This window comes from Aspergillus flavus, chromosome 2 (assembly GCF_009017415.1).
Source record: "Aspergillus flavus chromosome 2, complete sequence".
NCBI lineage: Eukaryota > Fungi > Ascomycota > Eurotiomycetes > Eurotiales > Aspergillaceae > Aspergillus > Aspergillus flavus.
In genome coordinates, this window is record NC_092409.1 from 4605391 (window position 1) to 4631047 (window position 25657).

Here is a 25657-nt window from a genome sequence, read left to right on the forward strand (position 1 = left end):
TTTGTAAATAGTTTGGGGCGATGTTAGGCGCCGTGTTTCAGGGACCGTCAGGGATAGCGGGATAAATGGAGGGGGAAAGGTTCGGGATATACATACCTCAGGAAGGAGACTGAATCATTCCATGTTTTAGCGAGAGGGGTTACAGACTATCTGTTGCCAGGTTTATTGTGAATATTCGTGATTGTCTTCTTCTACCTGCTCACTCCAGTGGAGCTGAGGCGGCTAGCTTGTTGAGTAGTATATAAGTTTTATTTAGAAATCAAACTCGAAAACGTCTAAATATAACTGCCCAGCGTTTAATGAGACAATCGGATGGGACGAAGCGTTAGAAGTGGTGCCGTATAAATTTAGAAAGGCAACTAACTCGTACTAGTATACCCAGGTAAGGTACGGAGTGGTATCATGATCTATCTTAAGATCTTAAGTCGAGGGATTGCAGCGTCTGCACCTCCCGGCGCTTAACCGCCGCAGGAACCAAACCCAACCAAACCAACCAAATCGCCCAACCTCAGGCTACAAACCTCCACTTCAGCAGTAAACTTGTGACCAACAGTACATCTGCCAGGCATCAATCACCACCACCCCAGGACAGGATCGTCACTAGTCTCTCCTTCTCCGGCATAGGGAGCATGACAAAACTCCTCGGGTGTCAATTGTCAGGAATCGTACCCTATCCTGTCATACATACCATCGCATGATTCTTGACAGGATGCGCGCCATAGGATCGTGTCAAATCCCGCCACGATGTAGGGGAAAAAGACGCGACCGCCGAAATAGGCCTTCGTGGCGAGCCATCCACTTGACGAGAAAAAAGGTCCATAACCCTTGATTGAATCCTATCTCGTGTTCGGAGATCTGATTGACGGAGAGCTTATTGCCAATCATCCACCTCCCTGGGGTCGCGCGCCAAATGAGATCATGGGGGAGTGGATGGCCGGTATGCACGATGCGCGTCCAACCGCCGTCCTTGCATACTGCATTGCCAGCCTTCACCTCTGAACCACTGAACCGCTGAACTAACTATCCACTAGCAGGGGATGTCTTGCCCTCACTCTGAGTTTCTGATAGATACTTATATTCAGTCACTCACTCGCTGCCTTTGTTCAGCATGGCATTCACACACTTCAGGCTGTCTCTCTCTCTTCTCTTTTTATATATCGATCGGTCGGTCTCTTCATAGGTCTTTCCTTATCGTATTCTCTCTATTAATTGATCGATTTGATTATCACTGAATTAATTTTTTTCCCCGTCCAATATTGTCTTACCGTGCATCACTGCCGCCGCTCCATACTTCGGAAGGTGATCCATCAGGTTGACACGACAACCTCTACATTCCTCTTACTCCTGCTGGCAGGAATTTTCGCGACTCTACCAAATATATTTAGTTTTACATTCCTTAGATTTTGTCTACAAGGCAAACATTGCCTCTTTTTATCCGTTGCTCTCGCTCTGTTCTGTTCCCCTCTTTCCCTCGACTAAATGCACACCATGACCTACCCTCCGTTCTATACCACCACCACAATGGAACAAGTCAGCCAACCTGATCAAATGAACCACTTCCAACATCTCAATCGAATTGCTCTCCATGAGTTTGTTCGACTGCCAGTCTCTCGTGAGATGGTGGCGCATTTGGCGATGCAAGCATCGCAGGTCATCCGCTGCGAGCCTCATGTGACCACGGCCTGCGCTCATGGCCAACCAACACCTCCTAGTACACCTCCATTGGATGCAGTTGATTCTCAACTACCGCCTTTGCCTTCAGTCGAAATGTTTATCGCTTCACTAGTCACCCGCTCGCAGGTTCAGGTTCCCACCCTGATGACCTCCCTGGTCTACCTGGCCCGTTTGCGTGCTCGTCTCCCACCTGTCGCAAAGGGCATGCGCTGCACTGTTCATCGCATCTTTCTTGCTTCCCTCATCTTGGCAGCCAAGAACCTAAATGACTCTAGCCCGAAGAACAAGCATTGGGCCCGTTATACTACCGTCAAGGGCTATGACGGCTTTGCCTTCTCCCTCCCAGAGGTCAACCTGATGGAGCGACAGCTTCTGTTCCTCCTGGATTGGGATACCCGCGTTACTGAAGAAGATCTTCTCTGTCACCTCGAACCATTTTTGGCTCCCATTCGTTACCGCTACCAGGTCCAAGAGCGTGAAGCCGAGCTGCGCCAGCCCCGCGAATGGCGCCGTCTTCAGGCCTCCGCTGAACTCCTTGCTTGTCGTCTTCGTCGTCAGAAATTGGAAGCTCGCCTTGAGGCTCGTCGATCAGACTCCATACATCGCCGCCAGAGACTACCCGCAAGCCCTGCATCGTCTGTGTCGCTGTCCTCAATGTCTTCCATGTCTTCCAACGCATCACCAGCGTCCCTGGCGGACACTGATCGCCACAAGCCCTATCGCCCGCGGAGGCGCCCGTCGACCCGCAGTGGTGCTTCTGTCTCCCCTCCATCTGCGCAGGATGTGCCGTCATTGACCCGCGTGGATACAGTACCTTCGTTGAGCTCGCGCGCATCTAGCATTGCGCCAAGTTCCCGGAATGCCACCCCGGCTAGTCTGCGCCCATCCAGCTCAATCACCAGTATGGAAGCTGATATTCGAGTGGTTGACGGAGCGCGTAGCCCGTCTCTCAGCTGCGGATACGTTCCCGTATCTTCGATGATGGCGCCTAACCCCAAGATGGAAGAAACTCAGCAGCCTACCAAGAAGGTCCGAACGAACGGACATGCTGGGCACACTGGATTCGTCGCTCGATTCCTGGCCTCTGCCGCGGGTTCTTACATGGGTGGCCGCATGCGCTCTCACGTTTAACTATAATATCTCCCTGCTGAGCTGGTCTCCGCTGTGATTAATACCTTCTTTCCCCTCCCATCCTAGCACCCTGCTGTTACCTAGAATGATAATCTGCTTCTCATGTCTTGCCAGAAAAGTGTCCCCCTGATGTCCAGCAATACCCCCGGTAGGTCTACGTTCGTTTATTATTGCATTGCACTGGCGTTGTTTTTTTCTTCTTATGTTTGATTCATGTTTAAGCCAACTCTCGTTCATAACTCCTATTTCCTGTGACACTTTTCGTTGGTACAGATTGCTTAGATATCACGCACTACCTAAACCTGCTATGCACGTATGTATGATGCCCTCACTTACAGACTAGTTTATGCTATAATAAAATCTCTTTCTACCACATTCTATAAATAGACAGCCGAGTCGCCGTGCATCCCTGTTAGTATCTCAGAAGCCCACTATAGGCGCACAACCATTGCAACCCCCACAGCTAAACCTTACACACCCACATTACCCATCCTATATCGTGTACCCCTCAGCGCGTCGATCCCCGATCGACAATGATCAACATAAACAAACCGCGCGAGGAATTTCAACCACCACGCTCCAGCAACAGCGAATGCACACCACATGAGTCAAGGAATGTGATCCGCACAGTCTAGAATCTAGTAGATTCATCGGAGCTGAAATGTGCAATTATACGAGGAATTTCACTAGCGGACGATCAGTTCACAATTGCGAGATCGCCATCACAGACTTTATTGATCAACACATCGATCTGTATGTATGTACAAGGGGAGTGGGGTTCATATTCTGCGCTTTGGGGCTTAGATTAGCAGTTGGTGACTCTTGACTCTCTTCTAATCTTATCTTTACTTCCAGATGTTTTTGTAGAAAGATGAGATATCATGGGTGGGTTGATTAATGCTGATTGTCTTATTTTGACCACCAAAATTGGTGATTGTGTGCTCTTCTTCATTTTTTTAATATAAATTTTTTTTTTTGGCTTCTTGAAATTGTGCGTTTTATATGGCTGGGGCTTCCCAGCTGTCGCGTTTGATTTTCATCAGGTTGGACTGTTTGTGCGGGAAGCTTACTTCGCCTTCTTTGTAGAAGCCTGCCTTTTGGAGGTATTCGAGGACCCTGTTATTTTTTTGTTAGTTTGTCTGTGGGTATATCGGTGGGTTGAAGGACGGGTAACTTACTTTGTGTTGTCCACTCGAGGTTCTAGCATGACTGTTTCGGTGCGTTGGTCGGAGAGCCAGCAGTAGTGCACCAAGGCGCTCAGCCAGATTTGTACCCGGTGCGCGCCGCGGTACTCCTGCTCTCCGACTAGCAGGTGAATTCCCCGGTCGTAATTGCCAGCGCCCCCGATGAGCTGTCCCAGACGGTCTTCTTTGACCCAGTAGATCTCGAAGTACCCGAAGGGTTTGCCGTCCCAGCATCCGATAACCGGGAAGCTATGTCGGCTTTTTAGGTTGTTGCGGAGGAATTCCTCCTGGTGGGAGATGGGACCGGCCTCTCCCCATGCTGCGCTGACTCTTGGGTCGTTCATCCACTTGTGCAGATAGTCGAGGTCCGAAGGCGTGGTCGAGACCATTGGGTCACTGGTTGAAGCTGAAGAGGTATGTGCTTTACTTGGTGCTCCTCCCGGTGCCTGAGTCTTCTGTGAAGGGAGATACGGTACACGGAATGAAAGGTATTGCCCGACACTGGGGATGTATCGGATGTAGAATACGTCTCCCTGGTGTGGTGGCTTGGGCCTGATTGGGTGTCGGACTCCATTTGTGAAGATGTACTGGGTGGCTGGCGGGGGGTAGTAAGTTGGAAGATTGGTACTGGAGGCAAATGGCCCTTCGTTGGGTGCGTAGTGGCCAGTGTCGCTGGGTGGAGGACCAGAATCAGCGAGGTACATCGTCTCGCGGGTTGGAGACGACAGCTGGCGGGTATGATGCGAAGAGCCGGGTACATTCTGCCCAGGATTCAGAGGGCTCAAAGAGAAGACGAAAAGACGGGGGTCGATCTGCCAGAAAGAGCGTCGGCTCACAAACATCGACTCCCAGGACTCGTTATCGAAGGCATCCGGTCCCACGGATGAATCCTCGGTGGCAATCAGCCCCATCCGTTCCAGCTTCTGAAGCACATTTCGTCCCTTGAAGATGCCCTCGCGCTTGATATTGACCCGCCATTCGCCCTTCGGTCTGCCCGCTGCGGGAGTGCGCGACGAAGCCTCCGTCTCCATGTGGAGGTCAGGTTCGGGCTCGTGGAAGTACCACCAGAGAGTAACCCAGAGCATCATGGCGATCTGGCGTGAAGCGGAGATGGCCGGTTTATTCTCGCTGTTTGGAGGACTGATGATGGCTGAGAGGTACAGACAATCGTCGTGCAAGGTCGGTGCTGTGAATCGAGAGCTGTGCGACTGATCGTCACCCTTTCCGGCCTCGCGAGCACGGTCAGGCGCTCCATCCGATTTCTCCTTTTCCTGGTTATGCTGTCTCGTATACAGAACGATCGTCCATCCAGGAGGGAGTAAAGAGCGATCCAGGTGTGCATCGTGGATCCTGAAGGTCAGACCACCGAACACAGGCGAGACTGAGATTAATTGCCCGTTAGGCAAGTGGCAGGCGTTGTGGCGCATGACGAGGGATGACCTTTCTAGAGGATATGGGGAAAGAGACAGACGAAGGACCGACAGGCCTTTTAAAAAAAGGTGTGCAGAATTCAGAAAAGGTCCGGCGTGGAGACGAGTGGGATGATCCTCCCCATTGCCCCTCAACTGATCTCCCCCGCTAAGAGAAAAATAAAATAAGAGGAAGATCTAATCAATCAATCAGTCAACCAAACTATGAATTGCAGATCAGCAACATCGTTTGATTAGGATCACCACGCCGATATTCCTCCGACGATGTTCATTTATCCCCACGCCGGAAAGATGTAAATTGTCTGGAGTTCGAAGAGATCCTGCAAAAGAAAATGGATTTCACAATGGATGACGCAAACAACATTAAGCTTTCCCCATCAGACCCGAATTCAGGATTTTTGTTTAGAGAAAAAAAAGAATATAAGCCATCCATTAGGTATGGTAGTAATAAATTAAGCTACACAGGAAAAAGAAAGTACACTCGAGAAGAAGAAGAGAAAAAAAAAAAGAGAAATCAGAATTCTTCCACCATGGTCCCGATATTCCGTTGCCGCGCCAGCTGAACGAGATCACCGCCAGTGACCAAGTCCATCAATCCCAACCCCACCCCCTTGAAAATCACATTGCCTCGCTCAGCCCACTCGCGTAAGCTTTTACCATCGTCGGTCTCTTGGTCCTTATCTTGGGCAGCACAGCGCACCATCAACAACTCGCCCAGCTCGACAACCTGATTCGGCTTGATCTCGGCTTGAATCAGCTCTCCGGCCTCCTTCAATGCTGCCTCAAGACTGTCCACAACCACAACCCCGCTACGCTTGACGTGTTTGTGGAAATGCCGATGCGAACCGTGTGCCTTAACCTCGTCACGTATGATCTCTGGGGGCAACTCCGTCATGTGTGGCTTGTATGAACCAATCGCGCTGATCAGTCGGCCTTTGCGGCGGGCTTCGTGTGACGTGAGTATCTCCCCAGGAAAGAGTGGCTGAATGGAAGGGGTGCAGCAGAAGATCGCATCGGCTTTGTTCAGGGCGTCCTGCAAGATGCGTGAGTACTCGACGAAGTCGCTACTAACAGCCGAGAACTTCACGTCCCCGCGCCAACTAGAGTTCTCCGGTGAATAAATGTCTCGCAGAAGTTCTGCTGCCCGATCGAAAGACCTATTAATGATGAAGACCCGTTTGATTTCCGATCCCCGCAATGTCAGTGCCAGTCGGATGTGCCAGTAAGCCTGCTTGCCTGCCCCGAAGACTACCACTGTGCGCACTCGCTTGCGTTTGTTGAAGATCATTGTAGACGTTAGTGCAGTGCGGAATGGAGTGAGCTCGTGCGCATTGATCAGCCCAAATGGCATGCTTTGCTCGTCAAGTAGTGTCACGCTGCCTTGCGGGGAGGTGTCTCGGGAACCAGCTGAGGGCCATGCACCCATGGTGTTGGATAGTCCAGGGTTGACCGGCTGTTTATTCACACATCCCGCCGGCAACGACTTGCTGCTGGAGCTGACCGATGAACTTTCGTCTTCCTGCGACGAGACGGTCAAGTCACTCATGTCGGATGACAGCGAGCTCATGGAGTTCCTCGACCCATGCCGACTCCGGGACGATGTCTTCTCACCCTCGGATATATCCAAACCGGTTTCTACAGCACACCCCGCGGTGCCCCCATCCTGGAGCGAGATCATTTTCATGCCGATGGTGCGGCCGGTACTGGCGGGCATAAAAAGCGTTGTGGAGCCATTCTTGCGGGTGATTGCAGTTCTCTGGGGCTGATAGGTAGCAGAGCAGCCCTGTTCCTGGTTTCCCGTCGAGTATTCTCGCAACGCCTGCGCTAAGTTTTGTTGCAGCGATATAATCTCATCGCGGGTCAGCGACAGCAGGAGAGAGCGGAGCTGTGCCTGAGAGAGGATAGTCAACGGCATGAAGGTCGAGTGTATGCAGTATGATATTCTTGTCACCACAGATTACAAAATGATTGTGAACATCGAAAGAAGAAAAAGCTATTGTTGTAGGGAAAAGTTAATTGAACCACGGTTGGAGGGAGGAGGGACCGAGTTATGGTGGGCGGGCGGACTGATAAGGTCTGACGGCTGCGAACGGACATTCAACAATTCACCTGCCATCCAAAACGGAACTAGGCGGGTGGCGGAGATATATTAACATACTATATAAAGATCCGCGACCATTAGCAAAGAAATAGCAAAGAAAAGCAGCCCATCTCGACCAACCTTGGCATGAGTATCGCATCGAATGAAGAGGTCCGAGAGGGTCGGAGAGTCGGCGTTGAGGACCGTGATGACGACAGTCAAGACTCCGGCTGGGCGAATAATGAAAGCGGAGCGGAGACAAGACCCATCTTTTACTTTTCGGTAGGCACAATATGTTGTTGTTATGCTTATTCAATGATTTGTGCTTGGTATGGCATATGTCGGATATCATTTATCACACCGGTCTCTACAAATATCCCCTATCACCATTTCTAAACGTACTCAATTCCGCCGCAACATCAAACAGGCTTCGGGAGAAAAAAAAAAAAAAACAACAACCTCCTCCTCCTCCAAGCCAAGAAAACAAAGGCAAAAGGTAAAGAACCAATCAATATGTCGTGACTCGTTATAACCCCCACATATCTTCGTTATCCCGGACTACATCATCCTCATTAAGAACCCGTAGTCCGCTTTCCTTGGCTTCTCGTTTCCTCTGCCGTTTGGTAACCATCCGACTGGGTGTAAGCGGAGTCACTGGCGTAAACGGCATATACGGGCTGTATGGCGTGGGCATCCCAGTTCGAGGACCATTCATAGGTTTCAAGGGACGCTCCAGGACGGTCGTCTTGGTAGCAGGCGCACTTTGCTGCGGGTAGGCATCACGGAAGGGCAAGGAGGATGAGCCGTGGCCAGCCACGGACATACTCAAGGGCGCTGGGGCTGGCGCTCGCGAGCCCTTTGACACTCTCTTCTCCCTTGGGCTCTGGATTGTCGCCACTGGCGGTGTTGGCGGAGGCGGTGGGTTGTAGAATCGTGGTGTTAGAGGAGGCTGATCCTCTCCATATGACCTGGACACTGTCACATCTGGGGAGCCCATCGGGGAGGAGATTGGTAGCTTCCGGAGAGGAATGCGAGGAGTACGGGGAGTACGCGGCTTGCCGGTGTTCACCTCAGGGCGAGAGTTGCTGTTGAAAAGGGAGAGTGACGAGAGTCTGGACAGGCGAGAACTGGCCCTCGGGCTCGTTGGCATCTTCGCTTGAGGAGGGGGAGGTGGTGCTTCAGACAGTCTCAATGAAGGGTCGGTGAACGGGTTCGTTTGAGCACTATCCGGAGAATGAATCTCACTCTCTTCTCGGGTAGCCTCCTTCTCAGCTGCCCTCCGCTCATCGTGTTCCATAACAGCGGCGTACAGCATTTCCATCTCTTCTTGCGCTCTGCGCCGGTCCAATGCAACCACTGACTCGTCGATGGTAGACACACTGCTGTTATTGGCTATGTGAGACCGCGGGCCCTTACCCAAGCTGCTCCAGGATCGATTGAAGCCATTTGGCATACCCGGACTGGGAAGATTGGCAGAGATTGGGGTAACTGGACTTGGATCCATACTGGGTAGAGGCTTGGCAGGCTTCATCATTTCTACTTGCAACGTGAAGTTGGACGATTGCACTGTCCTTCTCAGACGACGCCCTACAAAGAGGAGCAACGTCAGGAGGATCGCGACAAAGATCACGTATGCTCCTACAATCCCACCGATTTGGATGGCGAGGAGAGACTGATCCAAGGTATAAGTAGTGGGGTGGCCGTCAGCCCGACGGTTCAAGTTCGAGATATGAATCAGGAGATTTGACTGTTCCTGGGATACTGATCCAGCAGTAACCACAGGAGATAGTAGACCAGCAAGGATTATATGAACCGGCAACATTGCTTGTTCGTGGGCCCCAGATAACAAACCTAGTGATTAAGTATCTTTATTAAACATAATGGCGGATCGCAAAGGAGACTGCAAATCCCTTACAGAAAGAGACAGAGTCACACACATCCTGAAAGAAGAGGGGGATATGAGCGACATATGGAAAGACGGGTATTGAGTGATTGGATGTGATAGTGTGAAGCGCCAGCCATGGAGAAGGTTGAAGTGCAATGGAGATCCTCCCGTTCTGTGGCTCTATTGGTGCAAGTTACGCGCCCATCTGCACATCCGATCACACTCGAATTACTGGACCACTCACTTGCCAGACCTCGATCCTGGCGTTAGTTTAGAATTTTTGGGGTTTTAGCACAAATAATATTGAAGTGCTTCGTATATCTTTAGGACGGGTGTGTTGATTGGTACGTTCTCTGTATTACTACTTCCGTTCTTATAACCCACGTAAGTATACCTGTCACTTGCACACTTAGGGCAAACTCAGGGACAGCATTGCTCGACTGTGATTAGCCAGATCCTGCCCTGTATCTACAACATCTGTTTCTGTTTCAGAGGCGCTCGATAAGCTTAGGTTGCGTCTGCAGCTTCTGACTAGTCTTAGGGCTCCCTGTCACTGCGAAGGAACTAGAATCACATACAGCAGTACACCGTCAGAGGCTACCATAGGTACATCACATCACATCATATCACAACCTAAAGAAGTCCAAACTCAAACGAGCCGCTTTTCAACTGTGCAAGTGCCAGCGTCCAGTGACGGAGAGGCCCATTATCTTCTAATGTGAGGAAGTTTCTCTTGGACGGCCTGGTCTTACGACGCTTATTAGACGAAAGCACGGCCCGTCTATCATACATGGCAATATCATACAATATATATACATCAAGCATATATACACATGGCTATCCAGCCACTAATCTTTCTTTGCAAATAGGTCCCGCCAGAATTCCTTGAATCCATAGCCTTTAGTTTTATCCTCCTCGTAAACTCGTGTGGTAGTTGATGTGCTTAGAGACTCGATAATGCCGGGCGCTTTGGAGCCCACAGACTTAGGGCTGGTCCTCTCCGTCGCGCGCCGTTTAATCTCCTCGGCTAAAGTTGGCGCTACATCGGCGTAGCATGTAGATAATTCACGTTCCAAATTGATGTACGGCTTCTGGGCAACGGGTGGTGCTTGCAGGTTGTAAGAGCGGGTGAGATTATTGAGATTCTTGACTGCTAGCTCATAAAAAGAGCGCTCTGTTGAAAGATACTGAGGGTCACGTAACGGTGAAACATATGGTAGCGAAGGGTTTTCTTTGGTTTCGACTTCAGGCGACGTAGAAGCTATGTTTTCGTCGTTGTTCGGGTTCGCTGCGGATGGCTCGACATTATAAAGCTCTTGGAACGATCGCTCTATCTTGACTTTCTCTGCTAAACGAGCTTCTGCAGCGGCATAAGCCTGAGCACGCCTCATCTGAGCTTCCAGGGATCCTCCTTCACTCGCAATCAACCTAGCAGCTTGCCGCCTCCATTCGGTTCTTAAGCGCTGACGAAACCGATCAACCTCCCTCGCTAGCTCCTGTTGTTTCTCGATCCACGGAGGAACCAACTCTTGTTTTTGAATCATTTTGTTCATGAAATATTCAGTTGTATCTATGAATGCACTATTTGCATTATGGTCGGTCTGTGTATTGACACCTTTCCCTCGTTTTATTCGTTCGAATTGACCGCGCGACATTGCATCCTCTATCCGTTCGTTCGCAAGCGACGCTAACCCTTGAATCGTCATCGGCATTGGTCGACCGCCAGGGGTAAATCTCTCTCGCATCTCTCGCCGCATTGCCTCACGCTCTTCATCCGTTACCCCAGGGCTTTGACTTAAGGTGTATGTAGATGTGCGGTCTTTGGCTTGAGCGAGGCGGAGACCAGGCGATTTCGAAGGCTTCGGAGAGATTCGCATATCAACGGGGTTAGGTTGTGGAATTTTGTAGGGTACGCGCATAGGTTTCTTCGAGCTATCGAGCATGCGCAGCGTGACATCCTGAAGGCTCTCTGTTCCCGACCATGGCTCAGCCGCGGCGATATCTTGAGTTCCTTGACCTGCACTCGACTTGAGAACATTAGTTTAGAATCTCCAACATTATTAAAAAGGTACATACAGGCATGTTGACGATTGAATGGGCAGTCGCATGGTCACTTTTGAATGCCGTTGCTGTAATTCTCTCTTCGAGCTGTTTCTTCAGATCATCCGAGAACCCCGCGTGTTCTATATTTTTGCGCGCCGAGCGACCTCCTTCAAGCATAGCTTGTTCTGTCATCTCCGACAACCTTCGCGCCATAGCGCTTTCTTCTTTAGATTCATCCTGTGATTGCGTAGTCTCGTTGCTTTCATTCGCCTTCGAATCTGCATTTCGCCGCTGGCTTATCGTGGAGAAACATCTCGATCTCGGACTCTTCGTTGTAGATAAAGAGGATATGTTATTGAATTTGAAAGCTCCCACATGCCGTTTGCTCATATCCGCCAATATAAAAGAAGACAACCCTGAATGAGTGTAGTGACAGTAGCAGGTAGCTCTTATCTTCAAAGGTGGCCAAAATGTATAGTTAACTGACAGGACTATAGGGTGTTATGTCAGCCACTTCCGCGGGCAAAATTGCCGAATATGTCTTGGCACCTCCGAAGGCTTTCCGACAACTTTTGGAGCCAGAGCCCAAGACTATACATTGACCTGCACCGGCGCTATTGGTGGCATTTCGTCTATCCAATTAATTGAACTAGGGTGCTTTGAGTGGTAGAAGTTCACTGAACACCGGAAACACCGTCAATATGCCCCCGAAAGGTGCCACGACTCGTCTCAACCCGGTCCGTCTGCAGACCATCCCTCATCTTCGAGTCCGTCGTCCGAATCAGCATGAGCAGAACCCCTGTGTGACAGTCATGTCTTCGATGCTGAGTATGTTTACTTCCTGCTTTCAATCTTTGTCGCCGGCACTTTGCAGATGGACTTTCGTTGTGTCCGATTGTCGAACGTCCCTGTTCCGGAGAGCTCATGCAGATGTCAACAATTTTTCTACCGCGATATGTTGCTAACTCTGGTTTCTTGCTAGGTTGCTGGGCGTCGGCTGGATATACTGCAGAGGGATGCGCAGCCCTTGAGCAGCAATTGAGGCAATGCATGGACGCACCTGTACGTATCTTGATTTGCTGTTCTCCTACGCTTCTTCGTCAACTCCATGGCGCTTTTCCGTTTCGAGTTAATCGTGCTAATGATGTCTTTTCCCTTGCCATACAGAAACCGAAGACCAACAAGAAGAACACCATCAACTACCACCTCATGAGAATGTACCCCAAGGTCGTCGGGCCCAAGAAGAGGGAGGGTACTCTTGGTTAAGGATTCGTTGACTGCAATTTTCGTTGATATCCCGAAGCGTCGCGCATCATACCGGTTATGCGATGATAGAAAGCAAGGTTTCTATATTGGTTGTTGGGGCCCGGGATGGGTGATAAGCGTGGAGGCTCTGGATTGAGTCTTGACGGGCTCGGAAAGAAATCTTTATGTATCTGGAGTTATAGGCTTTTCGTTTGAATCGGGTGGATGTGAGCTTGTATTACGAACATCCCCTTCTGTACATTACATGTGCTATGTTATAAAGAAAACACACGTTTCAATCTTGATCATTCGGAAGACGTAGCTAATGATCTTGGTGGTTATGGGAAAGTTAACACTGGGTTACGATTTACGCGGCTTCAAATTTCAACACCAGTTTATCTCCGCGGGGCTTAACCGTATAGGCGTCGATTGGTTCAATGTTGTCGTCGTCTACGATGGACGTCCTGTAGTTGCTGTAGATGGCCGCCGTTACTAGTTTGATTTCTATAGTCAAAGATGTCAGCTTGGGGAAACTCTATATGAGGTACAATGGTCAACTTACCCTGCAAAGCCAGATTACTTCCAACACACATCCTTCCACCACTTCCGAAAGCCCAGAACCACCGCCTTCTTTCTTCAAGGTCGGAATCCGAGTTGACACCCTTAAGCCACCGCTTAGGTTGCCACGTCTCAGGATCCGGATATACGTCAGGGTTGCGATGGAGCGAGTATGCCTGCGCATTAACTCTGATGTTTGCAGGGATATCGCTGTAACCAGCTAAGGTACAGGATGGATAAGGTGTGACACGAGGCTGTATTCCAGGAATTGGGGCATGGAGGCGTAACGTTTCCGTAACTATGGCCTCAAGAAGAGGTAATGAATCAACTGCTTTTGCCTGAGGCAGGCCCCTCGACGCACTAGATCGGGGAAACAGAATCTTTGGCTCCAGTGTCAAGAGCTCTGCTCGCAGCTCTTCCTGCACGTCTGGATGCCGAGAAAGCTCCCAGAACAGGTAAGTGAGGGCGACGGCACTGGTTTCAAAACCAGCGGTGAGTTGATCGTACAATTCACAGGCAATGTCGAGTCTTTGTTGCTTCAGGCTCTCGTCTGTGTTCTCCTTTTGTGACGACTGCTTTATCATTGCTTGTTGGAGCTGTTTGTATACCACAGGCTCCACGCTGACCTCGGTTGATTGCAGGCATTGTTCGGCTTTGTCGCAAAGGTCTAGACACCAAGCATCAAGCATTTCGTTGGCCTCATCGCACCATCTAGGAATCAAACGGATACCGAGGGACTTAGTCCAGGATACAAGATTAGGAACTTCCTGGTGGTAGAACTCATAAGGTTTCCTGCCCTGGTAGTAGTGGAGCATCCTGCGCCGAAAGGGTGCATCTTGAAGCCAGTTGGTTCCATTCGCCAAGCCAAAGAGATAAGCTGATACAAAGTCTATGGTGAGTCCCTGATTGAGATCATGGACTTCAATAGGCGCATCAGAGGAGACTGCTTCCTGGATTATTGGCAAGAGGCGATCGAACAAAATACTCTCCGAGATCAGACGCATATGAGGTGAGGACTGCAAGTATGACTTGCTATAGATATTAGACAACATCCTTTTGCGAACAGAATGAGGCTTGCTGCTAATCATGGTGAACATGCTGACGGTCCTTTATAGGGTGCAGTCCTTTATCAGCTCTAGTCAAAGCAGTCACAGTTTGATAGAGTGTATCGCCTTACCCGAGTGATCCGAATACTCGTGGATACCATTCATGCTTTTCGAATCCGCCTGTGTAGACGGTTTTGATACCACCTTCAACACAATTGATGGAGATCTCGGATGGGGAAAGCCGCACGATAGGTCCAAGTCTCTCATGGGCAGCCTGGATGGTCCGGTTGTTTTGACTCCGGAAACGCTTCCAGAGCATCCAAGCAGGAGATATTGGCGCTGTCCAGTGCGCATTTGGGATCTTGGACAATGGAGAGAGGAAGACGGGATACACAATACATTTATATAACAATGTAATTGTCAAGACAATCGCTGATATAGCCACTATAGGCGATCCGGCCATTTTTGCGACTGTTCACTTGGCATCAAGACCAGACAGTGGGCGTGTTAAAGAGGGCTTCAGGAGACTTGTGTGCAACAGAAAAGAGGAACGACTGTTAGCAAGGATGAAAGGCACTGAAGATCTTATTTTAATTGCAAGACTCGACTACCATTATCAGGTCGAAGGAGCGGTCGACTCCGACGGACCCTTGCTACAGGGTGGACCTACCATTAGGAGAAGCTTCCCCCGCATATAGAAACTTTTGACGAGAGGAGTCAAGTTGGCAATCCTTTTAAGGAAAAGACACGATAATGGCCTCCGTATTCGATGAGTACCCCAGTGAGTCAAGAAGACCACTACGTATCTCTTTAGTAATAAGTGGAGTCTCTATGGTTAAATTGCTCCTTCAGTGCTGCAAAACACCCCACATTTGAATGAGACCTGATAAGGAAAGGTGAAGAGTGCGGAGATAAGATTTATTAAATCGGGCTGATAAGCGCAGGATCTGATTGGGAATGACATAATGACCGAAATCCCACAACGCAACATCACAATCACTATCGTCGTCTTGTATCTTTTAAACTACTAGATCTTCTTTCTTAATGTGTGTGGGTGTAAAATATCTCCTCTGCGAATTTTTGCCATGAATCATTTGCCGTCTCAAGAGTACTCGAGTGACTCACACCATGGCCTCACTACTATGTTCCCAGGCTGATGGACCAAAACAGCCTTCGCGTTATTGTTGATTGCAGCATGTCCTAAATTTCCGTGGAAAGGACCTTAGATATATATATTCACAGACGAATTATGATGTCGCTAATGCTTTAGACTGGAGTACATATGTGAGTCGTGGACATCTACAAACAGTTTCGGATACTCATGTACTTTCAGGGTAACCGCCACTAGACCTTTTAGCATTCTTCGCCCTTAGAAACAGTTTAGATCTTCACTATGTTGTCTAAACTGCCCGTGGAGATAATCTATCTCATTGCAACTTATCTACCATCTGCCAGTGACTTGGTACATATCGCACAGACCTGCAAGCGTTTGTATGGAGTTGTATCTGCCGAGGATGGGCGTGTTTTCCGGGCGTTTATTGAGCACCGGTTTCCTGGCTTTGTACCGTCTTCATGTTGGAAAGATGTGACCCAAGCTCTGACTTCTCGCTCTCGAGCTTTGGACAAAAATGCGGTAGTTAGTCGCTTCGTTGCTAAGCCCCCTACTCGCGCTGAATTGGGGATCACAACGCGAACCGACAGACCCACCCTTGGATATCGCCCTGCAATTGATTCATACGAAATCTGGAACGGAAGCACATGGGCGGACCGCAGGGAGGTGCTCGCTTGGGGCGGCGGGCATGAGATTGTCATGAAAATCAAACAACATGGAAAGGCCCAGAATTCCCAATGGGCCATTTTCGATGATTTGGATGTCGTCAGCAGCCACGATGACGTCTGTGGCCTGCATATCCTGCGACCGGGGCATTATCGCAAAGTGGAAGATAAGGAGCATATAATCTTTGGTCGAATGCGCGGTGAGCTTCTCCATGTTGCGCTCAAGCCTAACGAGGACACACACGACTACGTGCAGCGATTCCAGACATCCAACTCTGGGCTCGAACATATCGATTTGAGTGAAGGACCAGACCCGATTCTGGCTGCGCACGACAAAAAAGGAACAATCACATTTTATAGTACTACTAAGGACGATGACGTGGTTGAACCCTTTGGGAATATTGTAATCGGATCAAGGCTTGCAGCACGTAACAAGTGCTCTAAATTCCTGTCTCCGACCCTGTTTGCTATAGGTACAGGGCGCTCAGAGGATGCACTGGCTATCTCTTCCATTTCATCAGAACGGCTGGCGCTGGAACGTGAAATCAGCGTGGGCTCCTTAGATCAGGATGTGCGGCTTGGGTCTACTGCAAGTGTCATTGTCAATGCAATGGCGCCTCTATGCGGACAGCAGGTCACCACGGGGTCTCCTGGTAGTACATTTCTCGCTGCTTGGGGTGATCGTCGAATCAGGTACGATCTTTTCCCCCTATGATCGCTTGTCCATACAGCTGACGATTGCGCAGACTTCATGACGTTCGCTCAAACCGGGCATCCGAGTCCACTTATAAAGACCCAACCGACCAAAGCCAAATCTACTCCCTTCACCCTTTTGGCCATGACAGATTTCTCGCAGGAGCCGGCGCAGACGCCGTTGTGAAGATCTTCGATCTCCGGATGCCAAAAACCTACAGTTACACAGATTCCAGGGCTTCTTCCATTTACCAGCACAACGTGCCCCGTCGAAAAGCCTCTGGAGGAGAGATCGCACCCCCAGTAGAGAGCATCAGGTACCCCCGCAAAGATTTCTCCATGTTCCTATTCTACGCACCACCATTGTATCCAAATGCACCTCGGAGGCGCCAACGTGAATCCACTCCTTACCGCGGTGCCATATACTCCCTGTGTTCACCGTCACCTCTGTCGCCCACGGTATACGCCGGAATCACTGACGGCGTCGTTCGATTGGACTTCATGTCTACTGATGACTTAACTGGCTCATGCGGGGATTGGTATCGGGAAATGATTGATATAGACTTAGAAATCCAGGAGGACAGGACGACTTACAACCCCGAGCGAGTTCTGGATTTGTCTGGCTACGAACGACCGGAGCCTGATGACACGACTACAACATCTCCATTGAGAACACAGAAGCGATTCGCGTATATTGATGAGACTAATATCAAAAATGAGCAGCTAACGGGCTGGGACCGGAGGTGGAACCCAATGGAAAGATTTGCTGCTTGGAGACGTCGGGATTGAATTGGATGGCTTGATGGCTTCTATGCTTATAATGGTTCGTTCCTCTGCTGGCATACGATCAAGGAGTGTTGGTTCTTGGCGCTTGTTTTGTTGCGTGGTTGTTTACTATCAATGTAGGGTGGTCGATGTTGGTAGATACTAGTAGATGGGAACTCTTAGATAGGGAAGTATTCTATTGGTTCATGGGTTCTTGAGTATCTGACAGGAAAGACGGTTGATAAAAATTTTGACTTTTTTTGTGATAGTTTGCACGAATAATTAAACAGAAGTCCCAGCTCCATCAGCGCCTTGCTTGTAGTTGTTAATAAAGAAATGGGTAACAAGATCTAAATATGCAAATCTAGATCTAAGGGTCTAAACTTTTGTAACGTGTTATGGGAGAAAGGATAGCATGCTGAGCATGACGGCAGTCGGCACAACGCAACTCAATCCACTGCAGTGGCCTCAATTTAATCCTCGAACTTGAACGACTTGCCTCCCGAGATATCAATGGGACCACCACGGTAAGAGCCGCGCTTCTTCTTGTTCTTCTCTTTCGTAAAGCCCTTGCCACGAGTGACGGAGAGATCCTTAAAGGCTCTGTCAGCATAGGCATAGGGGACGTAGTCGTTGGAAAGCAAGTGGTCGGTAGGCTGTTCACTAAGAAGAGCCAGAGGAGTAGGGCGGGCACCGGTGTGCTTTTTCTGGGCGGGGCCATTTCGGGGGGCTGGGCTAGCACTAGATGAACCGGTCACGGGTGTCGAAATGTTAGTGGACTTCTGGACACCCGAGTCGGAGTTTTGAACTGTTTCACTGCCGGAGGAACTTTGAGAGGATGATGAAGTCTTGTTTTCCTTTCCATCTTCCTCGTCGGAGTCGGAGGAAGAGGAAGAAGAGTCACTAGAGTCGGAATCCGAGGAATCAGAGTCGGAGTTGGAATCGGATGACGAGTCGCTAGAGTCGCTAGCCGAGGACGAAGATTCAGAGGATGAAGAGTCAGAAGAGGCAGAGGAGTCAGAAGACGAGCTCTCTTTCTTAGCAGCGATCTTTGTCTTCTTATTTTGAGGGGCTTTGTCGGAATCGGACTCAGACTCAGAAGACGAGGAATCAGACTCGGCCTTCCGCTTGGTACCCTGAGGTTTGGCAGGAGCGGGTGCTGCCGTCTCCTCCTCGCTCTCATCATCAGCATCGCTATCGGAGCCGGACGAGGAAGAGGAAGACGAAGAAGACGAAGATGAAGAGGAAGAGGAGTTCTTGGATTGTTTCTTCGACTGCGCTTTCGGCGCATCGTTCATCTCAACGTCAGAGTCGCTCGACTCATCCGAGCTGCTGGAGCTTTCTTCGCTGCTGCTGGAACTGCTGGAGCTCTCTGATGAGCTGGATTCAGAAGACTTCTCGGTAGCCTTTTCATTATCTGCCCAGTTTTGGAAGATTTCGAGCAAAGATGGCGCATTCTTGGAGTCGGACAGCGACTTGCTAACGGATTTGCTGGCCTGTTCTTTCGCAAAGGCCTTACCGGTACTGGTGAAACCAGACTCGGTAAGAAAAGCTTCAATGGAGGCGATCAGCTGGGGAGGAAAAGAGGGCGCACTCTTGGCCTTTCGAAGCCGAAAATTGTCAGTAAATCAATCCTTCCTGAATGATTAGAACCCTCCCACCTTCTTATCCTGAGCCAACTTGGCAGGAGAAGATTTCTTTCCAGCCATGATGATAGTTCTGAATTCGGTGTCTCTCAGATACAATGGCTGTGCTATCACTGTACGAAGTACGGAATCTTCGTCTACAGGTCTTCAAAGGTTTCTTTGGAGCAACAAAAAAAAAAAAAAAAAAAAAAAAAAAAACTTGCAAAAACGCGCTAGGAAGGCGGTCAACAATAGCGCACTCTGTGATTGGCCAACCAAAGTATCACAGACAGTTGCCTTCACGTGGGCCTCTCGTGACATGACGAGTTTTAGCCAATCTATGCGAACGACAACAATACTCCATCGGAATTGTGAAGAGACCAAAGTAAGAATAAGTTGAGGTTATTAGATGTAATCAATTGAAAGGATTTGATGTATAGAGAATGTGGCTACGAACTACCGATTTTAGATTCTTCAACTTCGAGTCTATCAAATAGACGGTAGTTGGCTGCACTATGTCAACCTCCGTAACGCAGTACATTCTCCGTAAGTATGCAGTAACCACGAGCTCTCCGCCCGTTGGTTACTAGCGCCCGCCGTCCATCCCCCCAGTAGCTACTGTACATCTACCGGCTCGCTCCTCTCTGTGGGCTTTTGATTCAACGCCAGCAATCCATGCTGTACTTACTCAGTTTTCTTTCTAAACTCTGACATTTATATTAGTTTTTCCGAGTCAACTACCTGACCGGCCGTCCTCCGAACACGGCGCGCACCGTGTAGCCTATCCCCGATACTCCCGATCATGTTCACCTGGCTTCTGGTACCTCCTGAGTGAACCAGGCTTTCGGCAATTGAAAAGCAATAATGAATGGTCGTGATCGCTCGCGGGGCCCGCATCCTGGCGAGATCCCGCCTCAAAGAGATCCGCGTCGAATCGGCGATGGTCGCAATGCAGGTCATACCGGACATGGTGAAGCCTCAATGTCGAGGGCCGAGAGATTCGAAGACGAGAAGAGACGGATCATTCAAAGCTGTTTCTCAAGGAAGGATGGCGATGGCTCTTGTATGTATTTCCTCTTGTTGCGCACTGTTGCTTTAGTCGCCTTGCCTTGATTGAACTGGGTTTTATCATGTCAAACCGAGGGACCTGTATAATAGGTGGTCGCTTTCTGCTCTGGCGCGCCTGCTAAGACCTGGACGAAGATCTTTGCACGGCGAAGGATAGGACCAAGCGCAAAACGTGGTGGCTGGATTCGTGGATTGCTTGCTGATATCTCCTACTGCTCCCAGTGACTGAATCCTATATAACACACGTTCGCATCACGGAGGATGCTGCGTACCCGTCTACACCCCCTCCGCCGAATTCCCCACCCGACAACAAGAAGCCTCGAGCAATAATTGTTGCTGTGAGAAAATCAGGTAGGGTGCGTGTGCACAAGGCTAGGGAAAATAATGATGGTTCGTTTTCTATTGGTAAAACGTGGATGTTAGACGACCTGTCTGCGATACAGTCATTCAATGCTTGGATACCGTCGTCTCCATTGGAACAACAGCAGAAACAATGGGCCTCGAATGTTGGCTTTGTGGTGACCATTGGGAAGCCCTATTACTGGCAAGCTAGGACATCTAAGGAGAAGGATTTCTTCATCGGTAGTTTGGTGAAAATCTACAAGAAATACACCGGCGGGAAGGTACCGGAGCTGATAGGCTTCGATGATCGTGAGCGACAATTGCTTGCGGGCATGCCCCCTCCGGGCCCTAAACACCCTGGCCAAGGACCCCCGAGACCTGAAGTGACACTTCCTCCTCCAGGGCCACCATATTCATCCCATGGTAGCCGGCCTCAGTCTCCTTACTCGAGTCGTGCACCTAGCCGTGATGGGCCTCGCCGGCTACCCTCTGAAGAGCAATCCCTGAGAGCCCAACGCAGTCGGGATCAAATGGGTAGACCATCTACTGCCCAGTCTGGTCAGTCCGGGAGAAGCATTCCCACTCCTCCTGTACCGCCTCAGCACCCCCCGCCAGTTCCTCCTGACCAGCGAGACCAGCCACCTCCCCGCTCAACTGAGCGTCTGGCATCTGAAAACCGAATGCCCAAGTCCCCAGTATCACCGGAATCGAGGGGCTTAGACATTCCTACTAGTTTACTGGCCGCTTCGGCTTCGAGTCAGCGGGATCGACCAAGTGGAGAGTCGGAACGTAACGTAGTCACACGCCCCGAGGTCCAGCCACCGCCATCGCGGGATGGGAAAGGTGTGCCAGAGCCAAAGCCTCGCACCCAGGATCTGGCCTTCAGCTCACCTAGGCACAACAATGACGGTTCCCGGCCTACCACAGCTCAATCGGTTCCGAGTGAGAGTCCGAATGTCAACCCAAGTCCAGCTAGTAACCCGGGGCCTAACTCAGCTTTCAATGAGGGTAGTATTAAGGCATCCAGTCCCGAGGTTCCCACGGAGCCTTACGACAACATTGCATCCGAACGCACTCCCGACACGCAACCTGTCGAGGTACCACCAGCGTTAAAGCTGGCCACGTCAAACGCTGCTAACGCTCAAATGAGAGCCGTTGTTACTGAAACAGCAGCACCCGTATCCACTATGGAATCGCAACCCAGCGAATTGGTCCGAGAGGGTGGGCCGATCTCTCCGCCAGCCAGTCCCCCTGAGGTGCCCACATCACCTGCGGAAAACGAGGCGGATGCACATCGCCCTGGTCTTGGGCCTATGATCAAGAAAAAGCAGAGCAAGGAAGTTGTAGGTGCACTTCGCAAAGCCGCTACCGCTCATGGTGCTTTCAAGCCGAGACCTGGTGGTGCTGGTGAGAGACTATTAGCGGCCGCAAGGAAACAAAAAGCCGAGGAGCACAATGGGCCTGATGGGATCACTGGAGTCGTGCCCGCGCCCTCACTTCGTACAGCTATTGAACCTGTGGTGTCCCCCGAAACGCCGGATAAAGAGATACCAGCCCTTCCATCTCCAGCGAAGGAAGTGCCCTCTCCAGCCAAGTCTCCTATACTGGAGCCACCTACAGTTGAAGTAACACAGGCTGCCGCCGAAGAAGTTACTGTTACCTCTGTTGAGACTCAAGAGGAACCGAGAGATACTTCGAGGGCTACCGTGAAAGTCGGTGCGGACGAACGAGCGAGGTCTGTGTCTCCATCTCCTGACGGTCGACGCCGCAGGCGCCACGAAGACAATACGATCAAATACTGTCAGGCGCTTGGGGTCGATCCCAGCAGCATAGGTGGGCGTGGTGCGGACTTTGACGACATATTGACTGACCTTGGGTGGAATGGACGCTTGAATGACGAGAAGAAAATCGAGGATCTTGAGGCGGATATCCGCCGTGAGATCGGTCGTGTCGAGGCTACTAGCTGGCTGGGTAATCTTGAGCAGCAAGAAGGAAAGATCGATCAACTTGCCAAGTTGATTGACAAGACTATCGAAGAGTGTGAAGAGCTGGATAATCTTCTAACACTGTACTCGCATGAACTCAATGTAAGTTATCAAGCCCGCACAACCAACTTCCGTCCCCTCTTTTGTATATGCTAGGCTACATGTTTGCTAACTCCGTGGACAGACCCTTCATGATGATGTATCCTATATAGAAACGCAGTCTCAAGGTCTGCAAGTGCAGACCGCCAACCAGAAACTACTCCATAACGAGCTTCAAAATCTGCTCAAAACTCTTTCTATCTCCTCGGTGGAGTTACGTTCCTTGAAAGAGGCGTCTCTCAGTAACCCTGATGGGCTGAGGGATACCGAGACTGCATTATCAACTCTGTATAAAGCTATGTTGATGATTGATTCTGATATATTGCAGAATAAGAGGCGATTGGCTGATGCGGCTGGGGATCACGGCAGTGTGGGTGTGTATGCTGATACGGAAATTGGCCAAATGCGTGCGATCAAGGAGAAGAAAGAGGAGTATCGTTCGCAATCTCGGTTGTTCTTGCAGCGGCTCAAGCAGTTCATGGCCATTGCTTACAAGGTTGCTGAACAGAAAAGGGTCGACACTGCTACTAATAGCTCAAAAGATCCTATGAAGCTCGACAGTAGAGCACGAGAATACTTCCGCCGAGAGCTGTGGATGTATAATGCGCTGATGCTCTTTGCAAAGGAAGTCAGTGGCGCAGAGTGGCATGGGCTTATCAACCTGTACGAACAACAGGCTAAACAACCTTACCAGAATGAGTTTCGGGACAATAGTCTTGCTTGGAAAAAGGCGTCGAGAAAACCCTCTGGAGAAGAGCACGAGCTTCTGTTTACACATCAGGAGAAAGAAAAGGAAAATGAAGGCATCACGATGGCCGCCAGGAAGTTAACCGTGAAACGAGGAAAAACTATGAGGGCTGCAGCGGGCCTACGGCTGCCTTCTGGTGACAAGCAGCATGGACATCTGGAGCCTTATGAATCGTTTGCAGGCGCACTTCATGAGACCTTGAGCATGATATCAGAGGAGCAGAACTTCCTAGTTCAATTCTTCCATCTAAGCTCACTGTCGCACGTTGATTTCCCCGACCTCGTTGCATCTGTCCACCCTGAGGAGCGCCGGTTACCCGACTTTGGCGTCAAGCAGTTGCACGATACCGATCGAGGAATGGCAAGGAAAGTGGAACAGATTATGGACGAACTGTTTTCATTCTGGCCGAACGATATGCAGAGCCTTGTGGATTCGTCCATTCAGGCCGATCCCTTGTAAGTACATCACGAAGCAATCACGTTCGTGCCACGCTAACTTGTTACAGACAAGGGATAGGTATCCTGTTTGCTTTGGAAAAGGCGGTTCTGGATTTTGAAGATACCAACCAAGACTTCATCGTCCATTCACTCCAAAAACTCCATTCCCGATTGATTGGTCTCTTTAACCGCTTTGTAGACGAGCAGATTCGTGGAATTGAAGACACCAAGGTTAAGGTGAACAAGCGGAAGGGGGTCATCTCCTTCATGCGAGTCTTTCCCCATTTCTCCACGGCTGTCGAGAACATGCTGTCACAGCCCGCACAAGAGTTCTGTGACATTCGAATCAGCGTTAATGAAGCTTACAACCGCATCAACCGTGCCATGTGGGAGTCACTTAAGTTTATCGCCAAAGAAGCCCCTGGCCAACCTAACGGTGCAGCGGCAACTTCGGGCGACCCAGAAGATAAGGAGGCACTGAACTATCACATCCTTCTGATCGAGAATATGAACCATTACATTGAGGAGGTGGATGTTCGAGGCCTACCGGTCCTAGAAAAATGGCGCGAGCGGGCTTACCAGGATTATCATGAACACATGAAGCTCTATCTAGACTCTGTCATTCACCGTCCACTGGGCAAGTTACTTGAGTTCGTTGAATCCGCGGAAGGCTTATTGGCGACCACAAGCAACCCGGCAGATATCTCGAGCCGCCCTAGCCACTCGCGCTCGGTAGCGAAGAAAGTTTTAGCCACGTACGATGCGAAAGAAATGCGGCGTGGTATTGAGGCACTCAAGAAACGGGTGGAGAAGCACTTTGGTGATGCTGACGACCCTGGACTCAGCCGCAGCCTTGTGTTGAAGGTACTGCGAGAATGTGAAAGTCGGTATGAGGGGGCGTATGACCGCACCCGACGCATTCTTAATACGGTGTACGAAGGCCAACTAGACCTCGAATGGCGTAAGGAGGATGCAATCGCCATGTTCAAGAAATAAATGGATGCCCAGTGTACTACGGTTCAGCGCCTTTTCTTTGTTTCCCTGACTGTTCATTTTTTCCCTCCGAGTTTCTGCCTTATACAAGTACCCTTTCTCTTTTCTGTTCTATTTGCACTGGTTTGCTGGGTGGGGAGCAACGGAAGCATATATCCATGTCCATGGATCCTAGAATTGGGGCGTCTGGATTGAATAATACTGCGTTATATCACCGATTTCATTTTCGTTTTTACCTTAGCTTATCATTCTCCTGCATGACCCCTCATTATTGATGGTATATAGGTGCCTTGGACATCTAGAGAATGGTGATATGAATGTATTATGACCTTGTCACCAGTTTATTTTGAAGCTTCTATCCTCGATAGTCGGACATCTGCGTATAAAGACAGGTTGTTTCAACCACGCGGATAGACTGGCGAACCAAGATAACCTTTCCACTGGAAGGGCAACCCAGCGAACCAGGAAACTCAACAAGGCAGAGAGGCAATTGATAGACGATCACAGGTAAGACGCGTATCGTTTTGGCCCTTCCCCACATACGTAATTACATGTATTATGACCAATTCCTCTTATCATGACATAGAGAAATAAGCGACGGGGATTATTTGAAGACAAAAAACGAGGGTATAGGCATGATCGAAAGGACTGGACGATGTCAGCGTACAATGGCCCTGTCGGTAAGCAATTCTTATCTTACTACTATTAGTGCAATACAAGTAGAGTAAGAAAGGACTAACAAGTAAAAAAAAAAAAAAAAAAAAAAAAGAGGAAAGCAAAGGAATACGGCACTTGCAGCAATATGCCGGAAGGCTGGAAAGACGTTGTCCGGTCCGGATTCCAATTTGCA

The 25657-nt window shown here is 49.9% G+C and overlaps 9 protein-coding genes across 9 annotated transcripts; 3 read left to right on the plus strand and 6 right to left on the minus strand.

Annotated features, from left to right (window-relative positions):
• Positions 1-1935: 1935 nt before the first annotated feature.
• On the minus strand, positions 1936-5416 carry F9C07_2198572 (uncharacterized protein; the record flags this gene model as incomplete). The annotated part of the gene is made up of 2 exons (XM_071509435.1): positions 1936-2212; positions 3984-5416. 2 exons carry the CDS (start codon positions 5414-5416, stop codon positions 1936-1938), a joined length of 1710 nt encoding a protein of 569 aa, XP_071363961.1.
• A 517-nt stretch (positions 5417-5933) lies between these two features.
• F9C07_2288 (putative proline utilization protein PrnX-like protein) lies at positions 5934-7334 on the minus strand (the record flags this gene model as incomplete). Its single annotated transcript, XM_041284902.1, has 1 exon — positions 5934-7334. One exon carries the CDS (start codon positions 7332-7334, stop codon positions 5934-5936), a length of 1401 nt encoding a protein of 466 aa, XP_041143306.1.
• Positions 7335-8025: 691 nt separating this feature from the next.
• Positions 8026-9321, minus strand: F9C07_2287 (uncharacterized protein; the record flags this gene model as incomplete). The annotated part of the gene is made up of 1 exon (XM_041284903.1): positions 8026-9321. The coding sequence occupies one exon, from the start codon at positions 9319-9321 to the stop codon at positions 8026-8028; it is 1296 nt and encodes a 431-aa protein (XP_041143307.1).
• Positions 9322-10232: 911 nt separating this feature from the next.
• On the minus strand, positions 10233-11817 carry F9C07_2286 (uncharacterized protein; the record flags this gene model as incomplete). Its single annotated transcript, XM_041290099.1, has 2 exons — positions 10233-11411; positions 11461-11817. The coding sequence occupies 2 exons, from the start codon at positions 11815-11817 to the stop codon at positions 10233-10235; spliced, it is 1536 nt and encodes a 511-aa protein (XP_041143308.1).
• Positions 11818-12128: 311 nt separating this feature from the next.
• F9C07_2285 (mitochondrial 37S ribosomal protein mS37) lies at positions 12129-12693 on the plus strand (the record flags this gene model as incomplete). The annotated part of the gene is made up of 3 exons (XM_041290089.1): positions 12129-12255; positions 12410-12489; positions 12595-12693. 3 exons carry the CDS (start codon positions 12129-12131, stop codon positions 12691-12693), a joined length of 306 nt encoding a protein of 101 aa, XP_041143309.1.
• Positions 12694-12961: 268 nt separating this feature from the next.
• F9C07_2284 (putative cytochrome P450 monooxygenase) lies at positions 12962-14803 on the minus strand. The gene is made up of 3 exons (XM_071510666.1): positions 14408-14803; positions 13235-14337; positions 12962-13176 (listed from the first exon to the last, which is right to left on the minus strand). The coding sequence occupies exons 1-3, from the start codon at positions 14737-14739 to the stop codon at positions 13040-13042; spliced, it is 1572 nt and encodes a 523-aa protein (XP_071363962.1). The 5' UTR covers positions 14740-14803; the 3' UTR covers positions 12962-13039.
• A 122-nt stretch (positions 14804-14925) lies between these two features.
• On the plus strand, positions 14926-17759 carry F9C07_1309032 (F-box domain protein). The gene is made up of 5 exons (XM_041290090.2): positions 14926-15172; positions 15221-15384; positions 15447-15560; positions 15610-16745; positions 16799-17759. Exons 4-5 carry the CDS (start codon positions 15670-15672, stop codon positions 17532-17534), a joined length of 1812 nt encoding a protein of 603 aa, XP_041143311.1. The 5' UTR covers positions 14926-15172; positions 15221-15384; positions 15447-15560; positions 15610-15669; the 3' UTR covers positions 17535-17759.
• A 224-nt stretch (positions 17760-17983) lies between these two features.
• F9C07_2282 (ribosome assembly and transport protein Srp40) lies at positions 17984-19219 on the minus strand (the record flags this gene model as incomplete). Its single annotated transcript, XM_071510533.1, has 2 exons — positions 17984-19103; positions 19164-19219. The coding sequence occupies 2 exons, from the start codon at positions 19217-19219 to the stop codon at positions 17984-17986; spliced, it is 1176 nt and encodes a 391-aa protein (XP_071363963.1).
• A 464-nt stretch (positions 19220-19683) lies between these two features.
• On the plus strand, positions 19684-25575 carry F9C07_2277990 (exocyst complex component Sec3). Its single transcript, XM_041290091.2, has 4 exons — positions 19684-20198; positions 20426-22632; positions 22715-23832; positions 23883-25575. Exons 1-4 carry the CDS (start codon positions 20000-20002, stop codon positions 24808-24810), a joined length of 4452 nt encoding a protein of 1483 aa, XP_041143313.1. The 5' UTR covers positions 19684-19999; the 3' UTR covers positions 24811-25575.
• Positions 25576-25657: the final 82 nt, after the last annotated feature.